Raw genomic sequence first — 23105 nt, forward strand, 5'->3', positions numbered from 1 at the left:
TCAGAACTTGGGTCATCCCATGCATCTCTGCAACTGAGGCACCAAAGAGCAGCAGCAGCACTTTATCAAAGGCTTCAGGCCACTTTCTTATCTGTCTTGTGAAATTGCTCAACTGGAAACAAATACAGTGGCGTAAGTTACACAACAACTGAGCATTAGTGTTAATATTTGAGTACTATTCACACTGAGCCTGCACAGCATTCTATACTTCCTTAAGTACAGACAGACAGCCCATCAGGTAACCTATGACACAGGTTTGGTACAAAGAAACTTCCAAGGGCAGGTGTCAGTTTTCCTCATTTCTCTAAATCAGTCCCCAAAAACATACCAGAACACAGTACACTTCAGTTTTAGATGTATAATAAAACCCCGGACTGGTTAAAGTATGTCCAAGGTTTTACTTTTCTTAGTACTTTTGATGACTAGGGCTGTCATCCAAATGGTATCATAATACAGTATTAAGTTTTTGACATTAAATAGCAGAAAGCACTGCATAATCTTGCATCAACATCACAAGAAAGCAATTTGTAATTGAACAAGTTCACAGTACAGACAACAGTAGCTGCAGGGTGCATACAGGTCAACAGCATCTAACAAACTTAACTAGTTAAATTAGCAACTATAGCAAGTGTTCTCAACATGCAGGGTCTAGACTCTGAAAATAAAGCCTAATAGCAAGGGAAGCGCAGAAGACTGATTCACAGCTTGCTTCAAGAAGGTCACACTCAGTTGTGCTTAGCAGCAGCCTCCATCCAAGAACACAAAAAGGGATGGAGCCTGAAACATACTGCCTTGCTCCAAACGCTCTGCATTTCTGAAGTTGCATATGACTGACTAGCCAAAAAGAGAAAGGGACAATGGGGATGCCATAGCGTGAAGCAGAAAGCGACAGAGGCACTTCACCACCACTACAGTGTACAAATGAAAGCAAGCACCATTGCAACTCAGATCCACCCACTGTACAGAGATACCTGTACTTCAAAGTCACTTCCTGAAATAAACACCTAAATGAATCTGAGCTAAACTCTGACCAATTTAATCCAGTTACAAAGTAACTCCGAACCAGGCATAACCTGCAATCCATGGAGTTACTCATGATTTACATCAGTAGCTCCCACAATAAGCAGGGCAGTTATGTTCAGGTCTGAACTGACGACTTTTTTTCCCCCTGGCATTTTTCTCCATCCTTCATGAATCCTGAATACTGCTGGAAGTGTTTTGCTATGGTTACCGGAACTGAGGTACAGGTGGTGCTCAGGTTTACTGCAGGGGCTGAGAAATATGCATAGACTATTTACTTTCTGCAAGTGGTAAAATTTATAGACAATTGTTGACTATTTTCCCCTAACAATAAAAGGGCACAGTTAACACTATTTTGCTCACTAGCACGCAGGCTGCTGTTTGATCGCATTTCTACTAGCTCGCGTCTGTTCTATCACTGCCACCGTAACAGCACTCCTGTTGCTGCCAAAGCAGCAGGTGTGCCTGTGACTCTGCAAAACAGCTGTCCTCTCACCTTGCTGCCAGACCTGGATGAGGCAAAGTGAATGCAGGAAAGACATGGGAGGAAGGTGGAGCAGGACCCCTTGTGAAGAGACAGGTTGCTGTGAATTGGCCACAATGAAGGGGAAGTTCAGCTAATGGGCTGCTTGGAGTTGCAGCTGAATTATGTGTACCCAAAGCAAGTGGAAAAATGCTGCTCCTTGCTTGGTAAGCGCCTGCTTTCAGCACCACATTTGCTGTACTGTCAGGTTCTCCTCTAGCTGTAGACAACTGGCAAAAAGCTAACTTAACCTCAGTTTGCTCCAGGGTGTTTCCAGATAGAGGTCAGCCCACTGGATCCGCTGGTGTAACTAATTTCTTTCAACCCAGATCAATCCTAAGGGGAAAAAAGTCATTAATGTCTTCTAACACTACTGCCCTCACATATAGGTGCTGTCCTAGGAAAAGGTGAAGAGCACCTGAGGTGCACCCTGGGAGCACAGCCCTATCTGGAAAGAACATGGAACCTTAGCTTTTTACCTCTGACTAGGGCAAAGAAGCTACCTATAGGTATGACTCAGGAGTGATGCACATAATGCCATCATGAAAGACTCCACATCCCAATACCCTCAACCAACAAGAAAGAAGTCTGTATCATTATGTGTGATCCTAAATTATTACAATTTATGCAAACTAATACCACTTTGGATTAAATCCATTTTAGATAAATGAATGTGCATATTACATTAAGACATAGGAAGGACTTGAAATTTGACATTTCTGTGCATTAGCATAAAAAAATCAAGTGTCATGGTTTTAAGAGATTACTATGGACAGTAAGTTTTTAGTTTCACAGAGAATGTTATCAGTGCTCTTTATAGAGAGACTCTTTGTTCCAGTCAAGATGACTCACTATTATATACTCCTGTTTACCAGATAGCTATGCAAAAAAAAAAAAGCTGTGTTGCTCTGGCCATTACTTTCATTTGGCTAATCTTCCTCATATGATTTATTTACAGGAAACTTCCCAGAAAGGTACTACTAAAGCTTTTATAATAAATTTTTTGTTAGCACAAACTGGTTATTCCTTCTGCCTTTGTTTTCTTTTTAAGCCAGAAGGGATCTCTCCCAGCTCTCCCTTAAAACCAACACAAAACAGGCAAATCTCATTTCTGAATGTACATACAAGTTTCACAGGAGAGGTGACTTACACAATGCTATGGATTACAAACCATTTTATTTTACTTGTTCCTTTAAAACAATGTCAAAAAAAGAGATAGAGATTAGAGTTTTTCAAAAACCGTGCTATGTAATGAAACAGTTTAACAAGAATGTTCCATTTAATTTCTGAGAACAAAGTAGGTATATGACAGCAAAACAAGCTACAGAAACCTACATCACTGTCAGTCACACATTTCACAAATATGATGCCTCACTCCCTCTCACTTCATTGTTCATACCAATAAAAACTTTGTTACATGATATGCGAATTTCTCAACTGTTATTTGATTTTTTTTAAAAAAAAATTCTGATTACAGTGTATGAAGACACATGCACAAAGTTAACTTCTCTATATTTACCTAATCTCTAAGAGGAAGACTACAAAACTGTGCACAAACTTATGGTTAACACCAGAACAAAGATATGAAAACCCTCAATTTCTAGGAGCTAAAGAATGTAATGTAAAAGCTTCATTTCACATAAGAAATTTTCTTCTCCTTAAAGGATACCTCAGTTCAGAGGAAAACAGGAGTTGAATCAAGCAATATACATGGAGAGATCAATTTTAAAGCACCTGCAATTACTTCATACATTATCAGTTTAACTTTGTTTTAGTGACATCAGTATTTAAGGATCCTAAATTATTAGAAATAGTTTATGAAGTAGTATTTAGAAATACTTTATGAAATTGCATATGAACAAAACTTTGAAAAACTCATAGAAAGCATTCCCAAATCAGGAATGCTGCATACATAGCATGTCCTTACAGACACGATGGGTACTACTGGTACTTAGCACATCTAAGAACCCAGACAACACTGAACAGAGCAGCTCATCCTGGTTTTGAAATACATTTTTTCTAAATCTTCTTTGTCCATTCCTAGCACATGTAACTTGGAAAACTGCACTTCAGCTTCTGAACCCCCAAAATGAGTATGACCTTGATTTTACTCATCAGTATAATTTTATTACTGCAAGTTCTATACCATCAACTTGGCAGTGATACAAGGTGAGGTGGCCAAATGCAAAGCAGTAATGGTGCGCAACCTGTAGTCAGCTAGCTGAGCCTCATCACACACCAAAGTCCTGGCTAGAATTTTATAGTGTAGTGGAAATTCTTACATTACTCTTAACACCACAGGACTTGAATTTTCATAAATTTTTGAAAACACCTCAACAAAATGGCAAGTATTATTCTCAGTTGTTAGAAACTAAACAAACACATGAATGTTGACATAATACTTAATGGCATACAGATCCACAAATAACCTCCAATTGTAATTAACAGCTCCTTTAATTGAAAGTGTCACAATTACTTTCCTTGTCTTTAAGTGACAAGTCTCAAATCTTCAGTTGAAGTGTGATCTTCCCAGTTTTCTCCCTACCTTACTTTTCAATGACAACATGAAGACAGGATAATTTTCAAGTTCTTATACATTAACCTTACTCTAACCCCAATTAGAAGACAATCCTTGTTTGAAACTAGTTAGAGTTTCATTATGAAATCCTATTGAAAATAAATTTAATAGGCTTGTCCTTACCTTGGTAGGAAAACACTTTCCACAACATAGAAGTCTTGCATAAGAACATCTCTGTCTGGTTTTGATGTAAGGTTTCCTACTGTGTATCCTATTCCCAGCTGGATGGCACCTTTAATAGCTGAGGATGCAGTCTGTGTAGAAAGTAAGAATTCGTGAATGAGTTTGCTAAAAATTGATTTCTGTTCTTTATCAGTAACATTATATGATAAACTCTTAATCATTTTCATAACAAGGCCATGTCATCTTTACCTCCTGGACTCAAGAGATGACTGCTTTTCAACTAAAAGATTTAAAATAAATATTATCTTGTAGCAAAAGCTACAAAACCCAATTATCTGGTAGTACAGACAGACTTTTCAAATTGCCCAAATAATTTAAACAATGATTTGTAACTCATCATAGAACACCAGGTTGGAAGGGACCCCAAGGATCATCTGGTCCAACCTTTCTTGGCTAGACAAGATAGCCCAGAACCCTATCCAGCCGAATCTTACGTGTCCAACGTTGGGGAATCCACCACTTCCCTGGGCAGATTATTCCAATGGCTGATGGTTCTCATTGTGAAATATTTTCCTCTTTTGTCCAACTGCAATCTCCCCAGGAGTAATTTGCAATTATCAAATTAACAAATCCAGGTAGACAATGTCCACCACTCGCCCCACATCAGCCAAGCAGGTTGCTTTGCCATAGAAGGTGACCAGGTTTGTCAAGCACAATTTGCCCTTGGTGAAGCCATGCTGGCTGTTCCCAATCACATGCTTCCATTTGACTTGTGATAGCCCCCAGGAGGATTCATTCCAGGACTTTCCCAGGGACTAAGATGAGACTGATGGGCCTATAATTTCCTGGATCCTCCTTTAAACCCTTCTTGTAGATAGGGGTGACATTAGCTTTCTTCCAGTCTTCTGGGATATCCCCTGATCTCCATGACTTCTCAAAGATTGTGGAGGGTGGCCTCTCAATGACATCAGCCAGCTGTCTTAATGCCCTCGGGTGGGTATCGTCAGGGCCCGTCAATCTGCCAGGATCAAGCTCCTGTAATAGTTCACATACCAACTCTTCCTTCACTGATGGTGGGTCTGTGTTTGCATCAACCTGGACTTTGGGTCCCAAGGCCAGGGGCCCAACAGGGCTGGTAGAGACACAGGTGAAGGAAATGTTGAGAACCTCTGCCTTTTCAGCATTCTTGGAGACTATTTCACCTCTCCTGTTTAACAGCAGACCAACATTTTCCTTCTGTTTCTGCTTGTTGTTTACATATCTGAAGAACCCTTTCTTGTAGTTTTGGACATCTCTGGCCAATTTCAATTCAAGCTGAACTTTAGCTTTTCTAACTGCATCTCTGCCATCACCTGGCAATGCCCTTCCTTGTAGTTCTCAACAGGTACTCATCCACTTTTCCATCTCTGTTATGCTTCCCTTTTGGTTTTGAGCAGACTCAGAAGCTTGCAGTTAAGCCAAGGGGGTCTCCTGCTCTGCCTACCTCCCTTACCTTTAAAGGGGATGAACTGGTTTTGTGCTTCCAGGAGAAAGTTCTTGAAAAACTCCCAGCAATTGCTAGCTCCTTTACCCTCCATGGAAGCTTCCCTAGGAAGCTCTCCCAGTTGAGCTCTGAGTGAGCTGCTTTGCTCTTCTAAAATCTAAAATGTTTGTCTTAGCACTAACCTTCAGTGTGGTTCAAATTCCACAATATTGTGATCACTGCAGCCAAGGCTATCACTAACCGAGATATTAAAAAGCAGGTTTTCTTGGTTTGTGAGTAGCAAGTGCAGCAGTGCCTCATTCCTGGTTGGCACATCTAACATTTGTGTAAGGAAACAGTCCTCTACACATTCCAGGTGCTTCATGGATGACATGTGAGCTGCTGTATAGTTCTTCCAACGAACGTCTGGAGAGTTGAAATCACCCATAAGAACCAGGTTCTGTTGACCTGAAGCTTGTTTAATTGACCGAAATATTGCTTTGTTGGCCCTATCTTGGCTTGGAGGTCAGTAGCAGATGCCTACTGTAAGATCCCCCTGAGAGATGACCCCTCTGATCTCGACCCAGAGGCATTCAATAAGGCTTCCATAACCACCATAGCTGATTTCTATACATTCAAGTTTCTCCTTAAGATAGATAGAGTGCAACTCCTGTTCCTCTTCTTCCCTGCCTGTCTTTATGAAACAGCCTATAGCCATCCATCATAATCCTCTTAAGACATTTCCAATCTAAATGGACATTTAAACTGCTTCAGGAGTTTGAAACAGCATGCATTACCTTCTGGAAAAAATAGTCCAAATTCCAGGCACAATTGTACATGCATGCCAAGGCATCACAATGCAGCCTAATGGTTTAAATGGAGATTCTGGATACAAGTGTATTTATTAAGTTCTGCTTAACAGTCAATGCAAAAGGTGCATTTACTGGGGGAACCCAGAGAGAAACGAAAATGACTTAAGAAAAATCTGAATATAAAATAGTGAAATGACAAATTCAACAGACAAGGCTTGCAGGGGAGAGAAGGGTTCAAAAGGACAGCACAAGATTGTGATAGATACTGTATACACAAACTGATAAAATGTCTGAAACTTTCTCATGCTGACTAGACAATCCTGGATGGATTAAAAAATGGCAGAAAATAGTCAAAATAAGAAATCCATCAAGAAAGGACTTAAAAGATGGAAGAAGTGAATAAAGAAAACTATCGGGAAAGGAAATAAGGCAATCAGGAAGGGTGTATCTTCCCTTGGCATGGTGTATTTTGACCAGTTTGAAGACACCATTTTGGTTTTCAGGTTTACCTCCTACCCACCAAACAAGCAAGAGACGATCAGTGGAAGCAAAGAACACCAGAAGTTTTATGGTCAGAACTACTCCAGCACTTGAACAAAAACACTTCAGGAGTGGGAATTACATAAGAAAGGGTTCAAATACATAAAACTACTCTTGTTATAGTTCTCAGAACAGCGTATGCTAGAGTTACTGCTTATTTTTAGAAAATAGAAGACAGTGATGTGTAGCTCCTAAATAATTAAGACTGCACAGCAAGCAGAACTTGCACTTGCATAACAATTTGGAACAGGCAATTTGGTGGGAACAAACACCACCACCATTCTTAGACTGCTACTTTCACTACTAAAAAGATTTGGCTTTGTGTCATAAGAAGATTCACATTTTTCTTTCCTTGAAAGGCTTCTATTCATGAATGATTAACGCCCAACAAAAGCAGTAATTATGTAACTTTGATCAAACCAATACACGTACAAATAGAGTTTCTGCTTCATAGCTGGATGCCCATCTTGTTCACTGCCACAGCAAGGGACTAAGTCTGAAAAAGCAGCAGATAGCACAGTACTGTATTTTATTAATGAGAGAGGACAAACCATTAAAAAAAATCTCAAAAAACAATGCGGGTAACCTGGCACTGTAATTTCAAGAGGAAAACTCTTGATTGCCTTTCAAGCTTATAAAAAATTTCTGCAGGATTTCTGCAAATTCAGAAGATGACCTACAGTGTCTGGAGGGCAGAATGTAAGGCTTTTGACTAGTATGGCACAGACCTTACCTACAAGGTTGCTTTCTTGTTTACTTCCACTCCTACTCAAGAGTGCCATTAGTAATCACCCATCATTTCTGCAGCAACCACAGCAATGGGTTTAACAGAAAAGGCAACATTATTAAATCACTCAGGATACTTTAACAACTGTTTTAAAACAAAAAAGGCAATTCCTGACCAAAGTAAACTGTGAACCACTTGAGAAGACCCCAACAAATGCTGGTCATCCAATATCCCCTTAGCAAATGACAAATTTTTGTTTTCAGAAGCCTTAAAATTGAAACAAAATAAACCTTGGAACTTGTCTCAATACAAACACTTGTCTTGGTCTAACTTTATTATTATTATTATTTTGTGATTAAGACCAGAACCCAAGGAAGACATAAAAAACTGCTCTTCAAGCCTTAGGAGAAATGTTCTTGATTTATCCATTTTCTTACTACAAAGTTATATTTATTGGGATCTACAAATGCAAATGGAAAAAATGAACTCTCTCACATATTTTTCCTTACTCAGGTAACTTTTTTACTGCCCATGAAGGCAGCAAAACCTAGTTTCAAACCTAAGCCCCTTATTTCCTGCTGTAGAGCAAGCAATAAAATTCAGCAACCTTCTGTGCCCTGAGTTCTCTCTTTTAGAGATTGAAATAAATTTTTCCTATAAGCCTCATGCAGAAGTTCAGAGAGTGGCCCTGAGTCCATGTGTCAGCTATAACTGTACAGCTGACAGTGTACAGTAACTGTACAGTGACTTGGATCATTTAACCTATTATCAACATCTTCTGAAAGAATGAAAATAATCAGTGGGATAAAAAAGTTCAGCTGATGGATTTTAGACTATGAAACTGATTGGATTTGTAGCAAATGGTGCATACTGTGACAGCAACTGTCTTTGCTACCTTAAGGGGCACAACAAAGCAAATGTTTTACCATTCTTTTGCTGATTGGGGTATGACTGTCTACTGCACAGGTGCTTTGGTGGTTTTTGTACTGACAGTGAGGATAGAAACCCATGAAAACATTGCCACTTTCAGACTAAACTACCTTTTATTTGCTCTGATACCGTGGATCCTAATGTGCCAGACCAGCATCTGTCCTCCTTGGCAACATATAACAGAAACTTGAATGAGTGTAGGTACACCACCCCATCTCTCACAGCCCAGCCAATATCTTACTGACTTACACTAATCTTCACTTCTGATGCTACTTGCTCTTCCCCCTCCAATCCCCAAAATCTATGCACTGGTACTCTTCCCACTGTACCAGCAACAGTTTCTGTGTCCAGCCAGTTTACAAAAAAGCCAATACAAGTTTTCAGCAGGATCAGTTCCCCAGTTCACATAAGCACTAATGTCAGCCACCTAGCTGAATTAAAAAAAAAAATCACACCCTCAGAGCACAAAACAAATTGGATAGGACATGTTTGTCTTTCTATTGGTTGCAGGAGGGCAAGTGAACTCTGAACTAGCAAAAAGCCTGCTTCCTCAAAATTCATGTGTCAGCACATCCAGAACACATCTCAATGGACACGGCACTTAACGCTACCTCAGTACTTCGTGCCATACGGCCAGCACACTCTTGTCTTGGTAGTGGTAGCCCTGGATTTCTCTCTAATTCACAACCAGAATCAGGTATAGTTTTTTTTTCCTCACTCTAGTTTTTCCGCAAAAGTTAGTTCAGGAGAGAAAAGCAAGACTTCCACACAAATTCAGGTTAAACTGCACCTTACTTAGATACTGAGAAGGACAACATAAAAATGTACGATTAAGCATAATGTAAATTACAATTCCTGCAGCCGTGCAAACTGAGAAATTGCCCATTCCCTGTACTACTGCCCCAGAGCGTCTGTATTTCAAAGCAGGTAGGGATATTATTCTTCCACCTACCACCAGTTGCCTGCTAAATGGGAACAGGTCAGCAAAGGCAAAGAGCTGCAATTCAGGAAGAGATGCATTGGGGATAAAGCGCTCCAGGAGAAGTCCCACAATTTCTAGACCGTTGAGACAGAAAGCCTTCCAGACAGACTCTGCTAGACCCAACTCCACATTCAACGAATGGGATCACCCTCCCTCTTTACATTGTTCTATATCCAAGTAATAGATTAGCAAATAATAGAGGGATTTATTGTAATAACTTTGCTATTTTCACCTCAAGCTACAAAATTCCTTCACTGTATCTCATAATTCTTAGGTAATTCCACCTTTAGTATTTCCACATTTTTTATTTTAGTCAGTCTGCCTTGCTGCCCACAATATGAGCATATTCAAAATGAAACTTTATTCTTCCTCCTGTCTACTGCCTCTCCAGTTTTATCCATGCATATAAAAGCTGAAATTGTCTTCATTCTGATGAAATACAGTTACTCCTGCCAAAAAGGGGCAGAGGTATATATTTTCTCTATATTTGTTGTATGGCACTGCTAAAAGGCATATAGAGATGAAAAATTATATGCAGAGTCAAAGCATAACAACAGGTTACAGAATGAAAACAGAATACAATACAGAACACAGACAGTTTGGCATATGGAATATCTACATCACTGAAATATTCTAGCACTAGATGTGCTGTCTCATGAATTAATGTTATCTACAGATGGGTCTTCCACTCACTCTACATCAATCCAAGCTGAAATCCTTTTTCAGAGTAGCAAAATAAATGAGAACTTAAATCCTTTCAAATCAGGTATTAAGTTTGCACATGATCACACAAATGTACTAAGCAGAACTTTAACATTGCTTTTCCTACAGATAATCACTTTCAGGCCAGTTCTGTAAGATTTAAATTTGCTATTTTCATAAAAGAAAAGTGTTAATCAGACACACATAATGTACGTAAAGACAGTTTACACAGATTAAAAAAATCAACTGAACTGAAGCTATTTAACAACTGTGCAAGTTAGGGACAAGGCTATTGAAAGGATTGGAAAAGTCTATCCTTTAAGAAAAATCCAGGGATGACAAAATAGTTTCAGAAAGTGTATTATACATTGCTCAATAATTATTTTCATTAGAGTGTGAAGGTTGTAAATGACTGGCAAACCTAACTAACCACAGATGTGGTGGTAAAGGATGGTTCTGAGTGCACAGTGCACAAAGACTTCAGATACGGTAACGGGCTTATTCTACTAAACAAGTTTTCTTGTATTTTCTCCACATTTGCAAGGAACTATTAGTGACAGAAAACCTTTTAACAAACCATGAGCAGAGAGGACCTGAGGGGGACACAGGCTTCATGTAATGAAATAGAAGTTCCCCTCTACTGTCATTCACAAAGTTATTTTCCCATTCTTCTTTTAACTCTCAATTGTTCTTTGCTAAATCTTTATGCACTCCCACAAGTAGCTTGTGCAAAACATAACTAACATTCTTGCCTTCTTTAAAAGTAGACATCCTAGGGATGTCCCTTAGGACTGTGTCAATGTAAACTTTGTCCTTGTTTATCTGTTCTCTCTTTTTATAACTCATTTTATTGCAGCTGAAGTTTGGCCTATGGACTTTCTGGGGCAAAGATGGTGATCCTTCCAGGAGACACCTGCCTTATTGCAGGTGCTATAAAGCAATGAAAAAAAAAAAGAACTCTGGCTCAGCAACTCTACCTCATTATCACTCTGGAAGGCAAGATCATATTTGCTTTCTTTCACCCTTGTATTACTGTCATTCAAGCAGGTTTTAAAGTCTGCCTAATGAAATGGTAGATACCTAGTTCAGTGTAAGAGATGGGGAGAAAAAGGCATTGAGCAGAAGCCACCACTGATTAACACTGCTCTGCAGCCATGCTTCCCACAACATAGCTGCCATTAGTTTATTTCTTTCTGCTACTGTCTGTGAAGAAGCCTGCTCTCATCTCCCTCAGCAGCTCATTCTGCTGCTTGGTAGGACTTAATGAACTGGACTGGTGTAGAATAGCTGCCTTCCTTCAGGCAGCATTCTCAGTGAAGTTAAAGTGAAATTCACAGGGTTTCACTTGGTCAAAATAATTCAAGCCACATGTGAATTTTCTACTACAAGTAATCATTTGTTCTTCAGTTATACTGGTTACCGTAAGTACCAGGAATCCATGGACACTATCACTCAGGTGCAAACACAGTTTATCCTCACCAGACTCCTGAAAAGATACTAAGCCTCCATAAATTGTGTAAACTCTTAAGCCAAATCACCTAAAGAGAGTGCCTGTTGAAAAACAGTGTCTTCTTCAATGAACATTCAAAAAGAGGTCTCTTTGAACATGAGGAAGTTGCAATTAGATTCAAGATGTGTGGTTATTGCCTAGTCCTTTGCTTCTGCACTAGAACACTCTCATCTTTGAGCACCCACTGTGCTTACAGTCCTATTGAAACAACACTTCTTGCAGCTGCTTCTGCTGAAGCTTCTGGAGGTGGCTACCCCATCTCGGCACATTCTCTGCAGCTGCGACATTTAAGCTATTCATTTCCTTTTACATTAAATCACAAACAGGAACATAAAAATAGAGTTACTAGAAAATTCCACTGACTGAACTAGTTTTTACTGTTTCTCCACAACTTGTAACCATGGGTCACTGCAGCCACAGTACTCCTTCGCTCTTCCTTCAGTTCACAGTGCTTTTCTCTCTATCAAATATTTGCCCAGCTGCTGCAGGTCACACTTCATGAAGCTGGACTTCTACCCATTACCTTGACCTCTGGATCTTGCTGATGGGGGATATGGGGCTGGGGTGGGGGGTGAACAGTTATTACTATGTTGTTCTTCCTACAGAACAAAATTACCTTAGTGCGACTAGTCTGCTTTGCAAGAAGCAGCTGTGACCTCCAGAGGAAAACTCTACCCAATCTTTTTCTTACAATAAAGTAATCTGTAACTCCAAGTAACCAGGACAGACAGGTATTTGCACAATGCAGGTGTAATTAGAAATGGTCTCACAAACATAGAAAAATAAAGGTTTGCAGTACAGAGTAGAAATACCCAGGGTATATCTCTTCTTTCAGAAAGCTGAAGTTATACTGTCTGTGCCATGTTCTTTTGTCATTCTTTTCCTGTGCACCCTAGCATGATGTCTCAGTACGAACTAATGCAGCACTACATGCTGCTCAATATAGTGTTGGCTGTGCTTTCTAAATTATGCATATCAATAGCTGTGCTATTAAAATGTAAACAGTAGACGGCATCTTCTTCTGGCATACTATGCTGAATGCTAGCATAAATGCTAGATCATTAAACAACTGCAAGTGATCATACTGTATAATTTTTCCCCTCTTTATATAATTACTGTACAATGTTGGTAAAAGTAGTTTTCTTGTAGTTCTTTGAATAATTTTTACAACTTTGCAGGATGCTCTCCCAGGAAACAGTTAAGACATCCACACATTAGATTCTTCCCGCTCAGCTGCTATATGAATGATTTTCTGACAGAAGCTGAATCTGATATCCCTTCATTTTCCAAAATTCGATTCAGGTGACTCCATGGCTTTCAATTCATTTCTCCTGCACTTCACAACATTTATGCTGAAGTTTCAGGAGTAGCCATGAATCTAAGTGCTTTGGTTCTTCTCTCTATCTCTCAGAGAAAAAGAATTTGAGACCTGTAAGTTTGGTAGTAGCCATTGCTCCAGGCAAAGCCACTAAAGACAGTCATTTCAGTACCTTTGCAGATGTACAAAGCGCTCAAAAGTCTGCCATTGAAAACAAGTCCCAGTGCAGCAAAAACTCCAGGAGCAAAGTTTCAATGTCTGTAATAAGTATCCTGCATACAGACATTAGACACAGAGCATAAGCCAATACCAGAAGTGGTACAGCAATGCCGCTGGTATGTGTTTGCAAGCTCTAACAATAGGTAGCTGATTTCCTTTTTCAGGCAAATTCCCTTTGCTCCTGGGCAAAGTGACTCACACTTATGATATGCAGTTTTGAACAGGTTACGTAAAGTGTTGTAATATGCTAAGCAGAAGAGCCACAAGATATATAATAATGAGAAACAAAGTCTAATTGTATACACGTGCAGCAGCTTTCAGATTACAAGGAGACATTTTGGCAATCTAGTGGCAGGTTTCCACGACAAGTGCACTATATATATCTCTCTATATATCTATTTTCTTTTCTGGTATGATTTTCTTCTACATGCTTAATGTGCTTTGACAGACCTGTCTGTGCCCATTCTTGCCACCATCCTAGTATTAAGCATCAGGATGCTACTGAAATCTGTTCTGTCAGGAAGCATATTTAGGAACTGCTGTGTGATTGATGACAAGGCAATGCAAAAACTGCATGTGTGTCAGCAGCTTCTCACAACAGAGTCTGCAAAATATCAGGAGGAAATGAAAAAAGTGGCTATTGCATACTGCAGATTTCAGTGACAGGACTCTGATGGATATCCAAGAGAAGCTACAGTCTGGTGACTGCATTTTGATGCCAGGCTCCCTTGCTACTTTGCTTAGGATCTTTGAGAATGAAATGGAGCTAATAGTAACAGCCTCTCTCTCTTTAAATCTCTCTTTCTTTCTTTCTGAAAAAAACCCAAACAAAAAACCCAAACCAAACCCAACCAAGCAAAAAACCCCCCATCCTCAAAGACCTGACCACAGTTTGCATAATTTAAGATGGTTTTGATCTCAAAGTTATTGGAATTCCTCTACCTTAAAAGCTGCATTGAAATTATATCTGAAGTTTCTCCTCCATTAACCATGTTCTTTGATTAGAGTGACTGAAATTTTTTAGGTGATAGTCACACTGTAAGCTTGCAATGTCTTGAAATTTACAGATACAGAGAAAACCCAGGAGGAGTTTCAGAGATTATAATGCTTGTAGCAAATGACTGCAGCTGAACAGCCCCATAGATCCACCTTAAATAGCACCATTTTAAAGACAGGATATGCAAGGGAAGGTTGTGGTTTTCAAAAGAAAAAAAAAGGGAAGTTGTGTTCCATCATCTCTCAAGGATTTTGATTAAATAGTATTAGACAATTAAAGCTAGAAGAGCATTTATGCCAGATTGCAGTGGCAGAGAAACTAAAAGCAACAACAACAATTAGAGCTGAATAAAGAAGCATGATTCATAATAGAAACTGTGTCACTATCTTGGTCTAGTTACACATTTCAGAGTCTGAAAGGATGTTGTAGCGATGCTCATGCAAGGCCTCGCACAAGGTTTTAGTAGTGTCAGATATTTTCTTGGAGCTCCAAGTTTTTTTACATTCATACAGCTGTCAAGTTAGATTTTCTTCTGCCAAGGTAGAGGGCCAAAACTTGACTATTGTAAAAAACTGAAGAAATGTAGATTTAATTAATTCAGATAAAGATGATACCTACCTTTATTTTAGCTTAGCTGAACAAAATTCTAAAGAAAATATTGGAAGAATCTAAAGTCCCAGAAATGCATCTGATAGGCCTACAGACTACTAATTATTCTGATAAGCTTTATCCTGAATGAAGTCAGAAATGTTCTGGATAAACTTTAAGTTTTCCTCTGTCAGGTATAAACAAACAATGAAAACAGATGTTTGTAATATACAGATAGCTTTTATAACTAACCTACAAAGATTCAGCACACATTTGGAACATATTGCTACTGCACAGCAAAGATACTAGAGGTTAGAAATAAACTTTTCCATTGTAAATAAGATTCCTTTTCCCCCCCCACAGGATGAATAGGCCAGTACTCCCTTTAGGAACTCTCCCAGGGCCAAACTATGATAGAGTTATAGCAGGCCAAAATACACTAATGCATACACACATAGAAAGGACAAGCACATTTTGAAGATTACCCATTTTCACCAGTGAATGACTGAGATGCTTTTTTCTTAGCATAGAGCTACAAACTAATTTATCACAGCTAACTAGTTCTGAGAGATGAGGTGCACTAGATGAGAACATCACCTCCAGCAGTGCACACCCTGATAGTATGAAGGGCATGCAAACAGTGGAATTACAGAATGAAGACAGAACAACAGAAGAGGGAACGGATTAAGGAGTCTCTAGTTCCCAACCATTCTCCATCTGCTGCAGCAACTGAGTCCCACATCACTAGGTGCAACTGCAGCTGTATGTTCTTTACACATTAGTCAGTCCAGTTCAGCTGCTACCTGAAGTATTATCCAGATCTGCTCCAGAGTCTTCAGAAGTAAGGGGGAGTGAACCACAAGGAAAAGAATGTGAAGGTTTTCTGCATGCCCCAGCAGAAAATTGCTTTTCTTCAAACAGCCATTAGAAATAATTTGTTTTCTGATGGAAATGGGTTTTAGTAAACCATCATTCATCTCTATATCAATGGGACAGATTGTATTGGCTAAGGTAAGCAGTTTCATTTACACTAGATAAAAACCACCTTTATCTCCATTACAAAACCACTAATTTTTTACACTTGCATAAAAAAAGAATGATTTAAAAAACCCAAGTATTTGCAATTATTTTCTCTAGTTTTCCCTCAAGTTTCCTTTATGAGATAATTCATCCTTTACATTTTCAAATGAAGCAACTAAAATATTGCTTAATACAGATTGATTAGTTAGGCTTATTTCTCATTGGATCTGACACAAGAAAAATGCCTCTAAAGCCAAGATATTTATTTAATTTTCTCTTATGCGTCATTGGATTTTACATGACAAACTAGACATTTTCCATGCACCACTTTTCCTGTTTGTATGTAATTTTTTTATATATATGTGACTAAAGCTGCACAGACATAATATTTGCATGCTGTTATGAAAGATGAATGGACATAAGATATATGAAGATGATGGCAGGATGACAGTAACTCTTCCTTCACTAATCTCTCTGCTCTGCAAGGGTGACCTTTTACCTGGGGTGGGGTTGACACTGAAACTCATCACATTTCAGGTTGATTATCTCCCAGAATTATCACTAGAAATTCCTTGAATTACCCACATAAAACTTGACATAACAAAAAACTTTTCTAACATCTGTGTTTCTGAACTACATGTTAGTTACTCATTCTGCTTCCAGCCACACCATTGTTCCACTGAAACCCTCTGTGCCCACATCTCATCACACAACTTCTTTGGCTACCAGACCTTTTCAGGAAGCACATCACTCAATGTAAGAATATTCCATGTCCAAGATACACACCAGTACCACACGTCCCATGCCAAAGTCCTCCATAAAACTTAGTTCCATCTTAACAGCAGTTATACAGCTGCCCTTGTGCTACAGAAAGCAGAGCAGAGTAAAAACCAGAATTGCCACAATTCAAGCCAAGGTACTGTCCTTTGCTTTTCTAAGCTGAACAGCACAAGCTTCTTCACCTTTATTATGTGTGGTTTTTTTTTTTTTAAAAAGTAGAAGTGAAGCCTCTGAGCAGTGAGTTAGCAAGCACAGTCTGACTTCAGAACTACATGAGCATCTCACCTAAGTGTTTCCACTGAGATCAAGGGCAGTGGTAGATGGGAACAGGAACTGCCCAAGTAGTTGAAAAAGCACCAGCTGAGGAAACAAGCTCTTCCCTAACCCAGATTTCTGAAGGAAGTGGCACAGGAAGTCACAGGACAGAACTGCAAGTATTTTCCAGCCAAATAAACCAAGTGCGACAACATATGACTAGAGAACTGTAAATGCAATGCCTGTATAAAAGAGCGAAGAAAAGGGACATGGGAAATAAAAGACAGGCAGGTCTTATCTGTAAACAAGACTTCAGAGAAAGATCTCCTTGTGAAAGTTACCTAAAAATATGGAATTAAATGAGAAATGGCATGAAATAGCCCTGTCAAACACAGGTCCTGCCAAGCTCATCCTGTAACCAACTTTCTAGAGATACGTAGTTGATTCCTCTGGACTTTGGTAAAAAATATGGAGCAGTTACACACAGTATCTGAAAAGGTGAGAATTAACAGAAAGTGCAAAGTCTGTAAGGAATTTGGCTTAAAAAGAGAGATATATTCTTAAAAGGGAAAGCATCGGGCAAAGACATGCTACCAGTAAGCCCTGAGTGGATAAGTTATGGGGTTAAAATTTTTTTATTAACATTATCAAAATAGCAGGAGCATAACAATATATTTGGTGATAACACTAAACTATGGGACATATGCAACACAGGATCTTGAACACAGAACAACTGACAGTGTAAGTATAAGAAAAGGAATTCAACTGGCATAAGATACAAGTACAGATAACTGGTGGTTCAGGAGAAAGGGCAGAATTTGGAAATGACAGTAACTGTGATCTCCCAGTATGATGTGGTTGTGAATCCTAGGTTTTGTCAGAGATGTATTTCCAGTAAATACATGGAAGAATTTGTGCCATGGTGAGGAAGCCTTATAAAGACTTCTCTGGAATATTGTGAATTTTGAGTTGAACAGGAACAGAGAAGAGCATGGAGGATGACTGGAGGGAATGGAAACTCACCTGTGATGGGACTACTAGGATTCGTCTTGTCTAGTCTAACAGTATAAAAGTGCAAAAGTGTCCACCTCAGGCACTGAACTTTTCTTCCTTTCTTGTACTAAATGTCAAGAACAATTTAGACTTCAATATTTTAAAGTCACAAGCTGGGAGACTGAACATAACCTATATCTAAAAAGAAATAAAAGCATTTTCTCAAAAAATTATCTGCTTTCAGTTCTGAGAAAATTATCTGGGATGTTAAAGCCACCCAGATACTGAAAGTGTAGCTGCCAACAAAAGGGGTGGGAAAAGAAACAGCAGCTTATTATTCTCCTTGACTTTACCAGCAGTGCTGTAGGCAACACTCAGAAGTGAAAAATCCTAACCCATGATGTATAGGGTAGAGGAATGTGGATCTCTGTGCTAGATCACAGAAATTAAGAAAAAAATTTACAACTTCTTTGAGGTGATCTGTCAAGAAAATGACCAAATCCAGCAGCTAAGAATTTGGTTATGTAAATATGTATAGAAAAATATGCATTTATAGCTTCCTTTAGTTATCAACAGTGCTACATGGACCTAAATAATTCTGGTCCCAGACAATCAGTTACCAAAAAACAAACCCAAAATGATTATCAGCTACTGTTACAACATCCAAATGGCCCTATGCTGCTACCATTGATGCATGCTCCTACATTAAGTATGTCCTCTCAAATAACATTTATTTTTTTGAAAATTAATTGCACCTCTCCTATGAGGACAGGCTGAGAGAGTTGGGGTTGTTCAGCCTGGAGAAAAGAAGGCTTTGGGGAGATCTAATTGTGGCCTTCCAGTACCTGAAGGGGCCTACAGGAAAGCTGGTGAGGGACTGTTTATCAGGGAGTGTAGTGACAGGACAAGGGGTAGTGGGTTTAAGCTGAAGGAGGGTCAATTTAGATTAGATGTTAGAAAGAAATTCTTTACTGTGAGAGTGGTGAGGCACTGGAACAGGTTGCCCAGAGAGGTTGTGGATGCCCCCTCCCTGGACGTGTTCAAGGCCAGGTTGGATGGGGCTTTGGGCAACATGGTCTAGTGGAGGGTGTCCCTGCCCATGGCAGGGGGGTTGGAACTAGATGATCTTTGAGGTCCCTTCCAAACCAAACCATTCTATGATTCTATAAAAAACCAAAGCAAACAAAATGTGTACTGCTCAGCAAAGTACTAAGGAGGTGGTAGGGTAGGTTTGTAGTCCAGACACATCACAAACATTGAAAGGGTTTGGGAACTTACGGTACTAAATTCTAACAACAGTGATTATGCCCAGAGGTGTATCTGTTGCTAAGAGCAAAGAATTTCCATCAATCTAGCAAGACTGTCTACTTTACAGCTGTACTGAACAAGCTTTCAAATAGTCAGTGGGTTGAAATGTCTTACAATTTCACAGAAGGAATAAACTATTTTCAAAAATCCATGGAACATGTTTTGTTTGTTCTTGTATTTACTCAGTTGTGAAATATATTTCACTTACAGCAGGTTTGAATTACCAATAAGAAGGGAGACACATGCAACAAAAAGGTTGTAAGTCTTATTTACCCTTTTATATGTTTTCTCTTCATTTGGTTTTCCAGCAGCAACATCTCCATTTTCAGTAACAGACGACATCTAACAACAGAAGCTTAAGTTATACACAAAGTAGCTGCTTTAGCAAAGTAAGCGTTCAGAAAATACCATACAACTTGTTGTCCATTTTCTACTAAATTCAAACATTTTAGAGGACAGCCAGTCATCGAGATCAGTGACATATCTAGGATATTCCTAGAAGAATTTTCCAGGCAGACTAAAAGGACAGGACTGCCCCAGGAGCATGTCGGGTGTGACTGATTCTACATGACCCTCTACTTTTTCCCCACACCAGTACACAAGTCTTCAGGAAGACACTGCAGTGAAATCTTGCTACTCAGCAGACTGCATGAGATGATCTTGAAATGTACAGTGATGTGCAAAACTATGAAGCTTGTGAGCCAGATATTCAGTGGCATATCTCAGAGGTCCAAGGCCTCTGGCTGCATTAACACACTATCTCCTCAAAGGAGCAAGGATATTATTTGACATTGCATCTTGTCAAGGCTGTAAAGCAATGCTAGATTAAGAATAAACCACTAAGTTAGAGGCCACTTGGGTCAGACAAAAGCTACAAGGACATGTTTTAAAATCATTCTAGATTTTGTGAAGGCTTTCACAAGGAAAGCACACATACCTTGACGAACAACAAATCATCTGGAGCCAAGAGCGAAGATTAAGCCATTTATCAGTGGTGGTAATGTTTTCCAGAACCTATCAAAAGAAATATCTGTTATCACTATCCTATCACAAATTTACATCTTGCAGAATAGCTTTAGATTTCCTTTTTCTACTATTCTTCAGCACAAGCAAGAATCCAGCTACAAGTGATGCTTTTCAAGAGTCATCTCAAATAACTTGGTTACTAATGGGTCATTTAATGTACTTAGAAACTAGCAATATTACACAGGATAGAATCAGTGCAGTCTAATTTCCCTTTGCCTTAGATATTTCACTACTGTGGCACAAGCAACCCTACAATAAAACATTTATGTAGAGCAGTATACATACATGCTCTGGAGTGTTGTGGAATTACATGCTCTCTTCCATGAGGACTTCAAAAATTGACTACTAAACCTTATAATCTCCCCTCACTTGGGATAGCCCATATTTTAATTCCACCAAAGCCAAAAAGATAAGCCATAGGTGTGACGGTTGGAGGACTGCACACTGAATAGTTGTAGATAACAAATACACTAATTTTGGAAGTTTTCCATAATGGTAGTTACTAGCAGCACAATTTCTGCAAGTAGTCTTGTTGAGGTGAGCTATTTCATAGTTAAAATGATTTGACTAAACATATGAGAAAATATTACATAATCAGATACTATTCGACAACTCTTTGGAGTCAGCTCTCCCTCTCATCTTCCACATCTGTTTTAAGGCACATCAGGAAAGCTATTCTTCAATTTCACTTCTCAACCACACCAGAAGAAAAAATCTCATTTGTCTTTAATCAGTACAAATAGCATCTTGTACATAACTAAAAATTGATTAAAAAACCATAATTCCCAGGCCTCATTCCCTAAATTTAATTTTCCAGTAATCTGAAAAGTATACATAACACCACTAAGAAACCTTTTCATGAAAGTCTTCAAAACAATATTTTCCTCTTCAGAGGCAGACTATTAATTGCACCTGAGAAAAGAGGGGACAACAAATAGAAACCTGGATTGTCTGAGAACAAAACAATGCCTCCTTAGAAAAACTCTTCTAATGTTACATACCAACATTTTCCTACTGCAGTGAGCTACATTCTTCATTGTAGTCCTCATGCTAATACACATCGAAGTAAAGGATTATTGATTAGATACATTAATTGCATCATCCTACACAGCAAACTCCTACTTAAAAGCAACAACTCAGTTTTAAAAGCTATCAAAACTGAGTTTTCTTACCTATATTCACACATTTAATATTAATTAATACTGATCCAATGTTTGCAACACCATCAGTACATGAACACAGACATCAAGAACTTCTGTTAAAACAGCTTTTGTAGGAAAAGAAATGTCATTTTAATCACTAGCAGGAGGAAGACTGTTTAATCAACTGATACCTGGATAAAACCACCAACCCCCCTCCAAACTGTTGTTCTCCATGCACCCCAAGACTACTGATAATAAACTGATCTACTACTCCCAAAACTTCATAAAATACCATATAAATATTTGACTTTTGCTGAGTATGAATCCAACATGGGAACTTTCAGTACTAAGTTAGCTAAAGAGAACACTCATGCCAGACATGGAAGAAAAGCCTGTTTGTTCCTACCACGGTCAGACAAATTATTCAAGAACACTTCATTCATGTGAAAAAACACCCCTGTAATACTGCCAAGGATAGGAAAACAGACAATGAGAACCCAAGTTCAGTAACTACCAAGTACAAAAGCTCATACACCATGAGGAAGGTAATTTTTTCCTATCTATGCCAGTTTATTTCATTCCTAGAATATGCATCCAGAATAGAATTATTTTGGTTCCTAATCTTTTGAGAAACAGAGCACACAGCTCTAACTTAACTAGGGTTGTGTTAAACATCTTTCAAGATATTTGCTGTGACAACTGTCTCCTAATCCATGCTAATAATTGTTTGCAAATCAAGTATTACTTCATGTATTTTCTCCCTGCTCTGCAGCAGCTGAAATGGTACTGGGTGCCTTCTCATGTGCTTTATATCATGCATAGCCAGAGCTACTGTCTCAGTTCTGCTGAGGTTTAACAGTGCAGAGACAGGTCACAACTTGCTGTCTTGGACCCACTTCCAGGCTAAGCTACAACTATTTATTTATTTATTACAATAGCAGGAAACTACCATAACTAAAGCATTGGATCACTACATTTATCTGACAAAGAGCAGGTTCACAATAAAGTAAGATTGGGGGTGGGGGTAGAGAAGGAAAACATTTACTCTCAAACATACTGTACATATTCAGTGGAAGACTAGGCTATAAGGATCTCCTGTTTAGCTTCTTAAATGCCACACATCCTACCTGATGACAAAAAAAAGACACATTAGAGTCCAGTAGAAATTTAAGGAGTATTTTTACCAAATGCTCTTAAGAGTTAACATTTTGTCCATGAATCTTATTTGCAGCAAAAACTAGCATGACATGTTCAGCTCCTGAGGCACAAGTCTACAGCCCTCAATTCAACTTTCAACTCATAACATCTCCTTGTCCTAAATGCAAACTTACAAGAGTCACAACTACTCAATATACACTTCAACCTTTAAATGAAAAAATCTGTTTTACAGCTTAGTTTCTCACACTGGAATTGTTGAATTGTACACTTAACTAAACACAAATTGCAGTTTCCATGATTCTGGGGAAGAAATGCCATGTGCATTTTCCTCTAATACAGCAGGAGGGTTTTCTGATTTCTCTGCCTAGCCAGAAGCCTGCCACATCAGCACC

The 23105-nt window shown here is 38.9% G+C and overlaps 1 protein-coding gene across 7 annotated transcripts in view; it reads right to left on the bottom strand.

Annotated features, from left to right (window-relative positions):
- The window catches only part of PIP5K1B (phosphatidylinositol-4-phosphate 5-kinase type 1 beta), a 118605-nt gene that overhangs the window by 61121 nt on the left and 34379 nt on the right, over nucleotides 1-23105 (bottom strand). For 6 of the 7 annotated variants that reach the window (XM_054810845.1, XM_054810842.1, XM_054810841.1 and 3 more), the window contains 3 exons: nucleotides 20325-20401; nucleotides 19661-19729; nucleotides 4245-4375 (listed from right to left, as the gene is read on the bottom strand). In XM_054810845.1, coding sequence (XP_054666820.1) covers nucleotides 4245-4375; nucleotides 19661-19729 — 200 coding nt within the window. In that variant the 5' untranslated portion in view covers nucleotides 20325-20401. The remainder of the gene's footprint in view (nucleotides 1-4244; nucleotides 4376-19660; nucleotides 19730-20324; nucleotides 20402-23105) is intronic. The other variant, XM_054810847.1, reaches the window with a different exon arrangement.

The sequence above is a fragment of the Grus americana genome, chromosome Z (assembly GCF_028858705.1).
Source record: "Grus americana isolate bGruAme1 chromosome Z, bGruAme1.mat, whole genome shotgun sequence".
Classification (NCBI taxonomy): Eukaryota; Metazoa; Chordata; class Aves; order Gruiformes; family Gruidae; genus Grus; species Grus americana.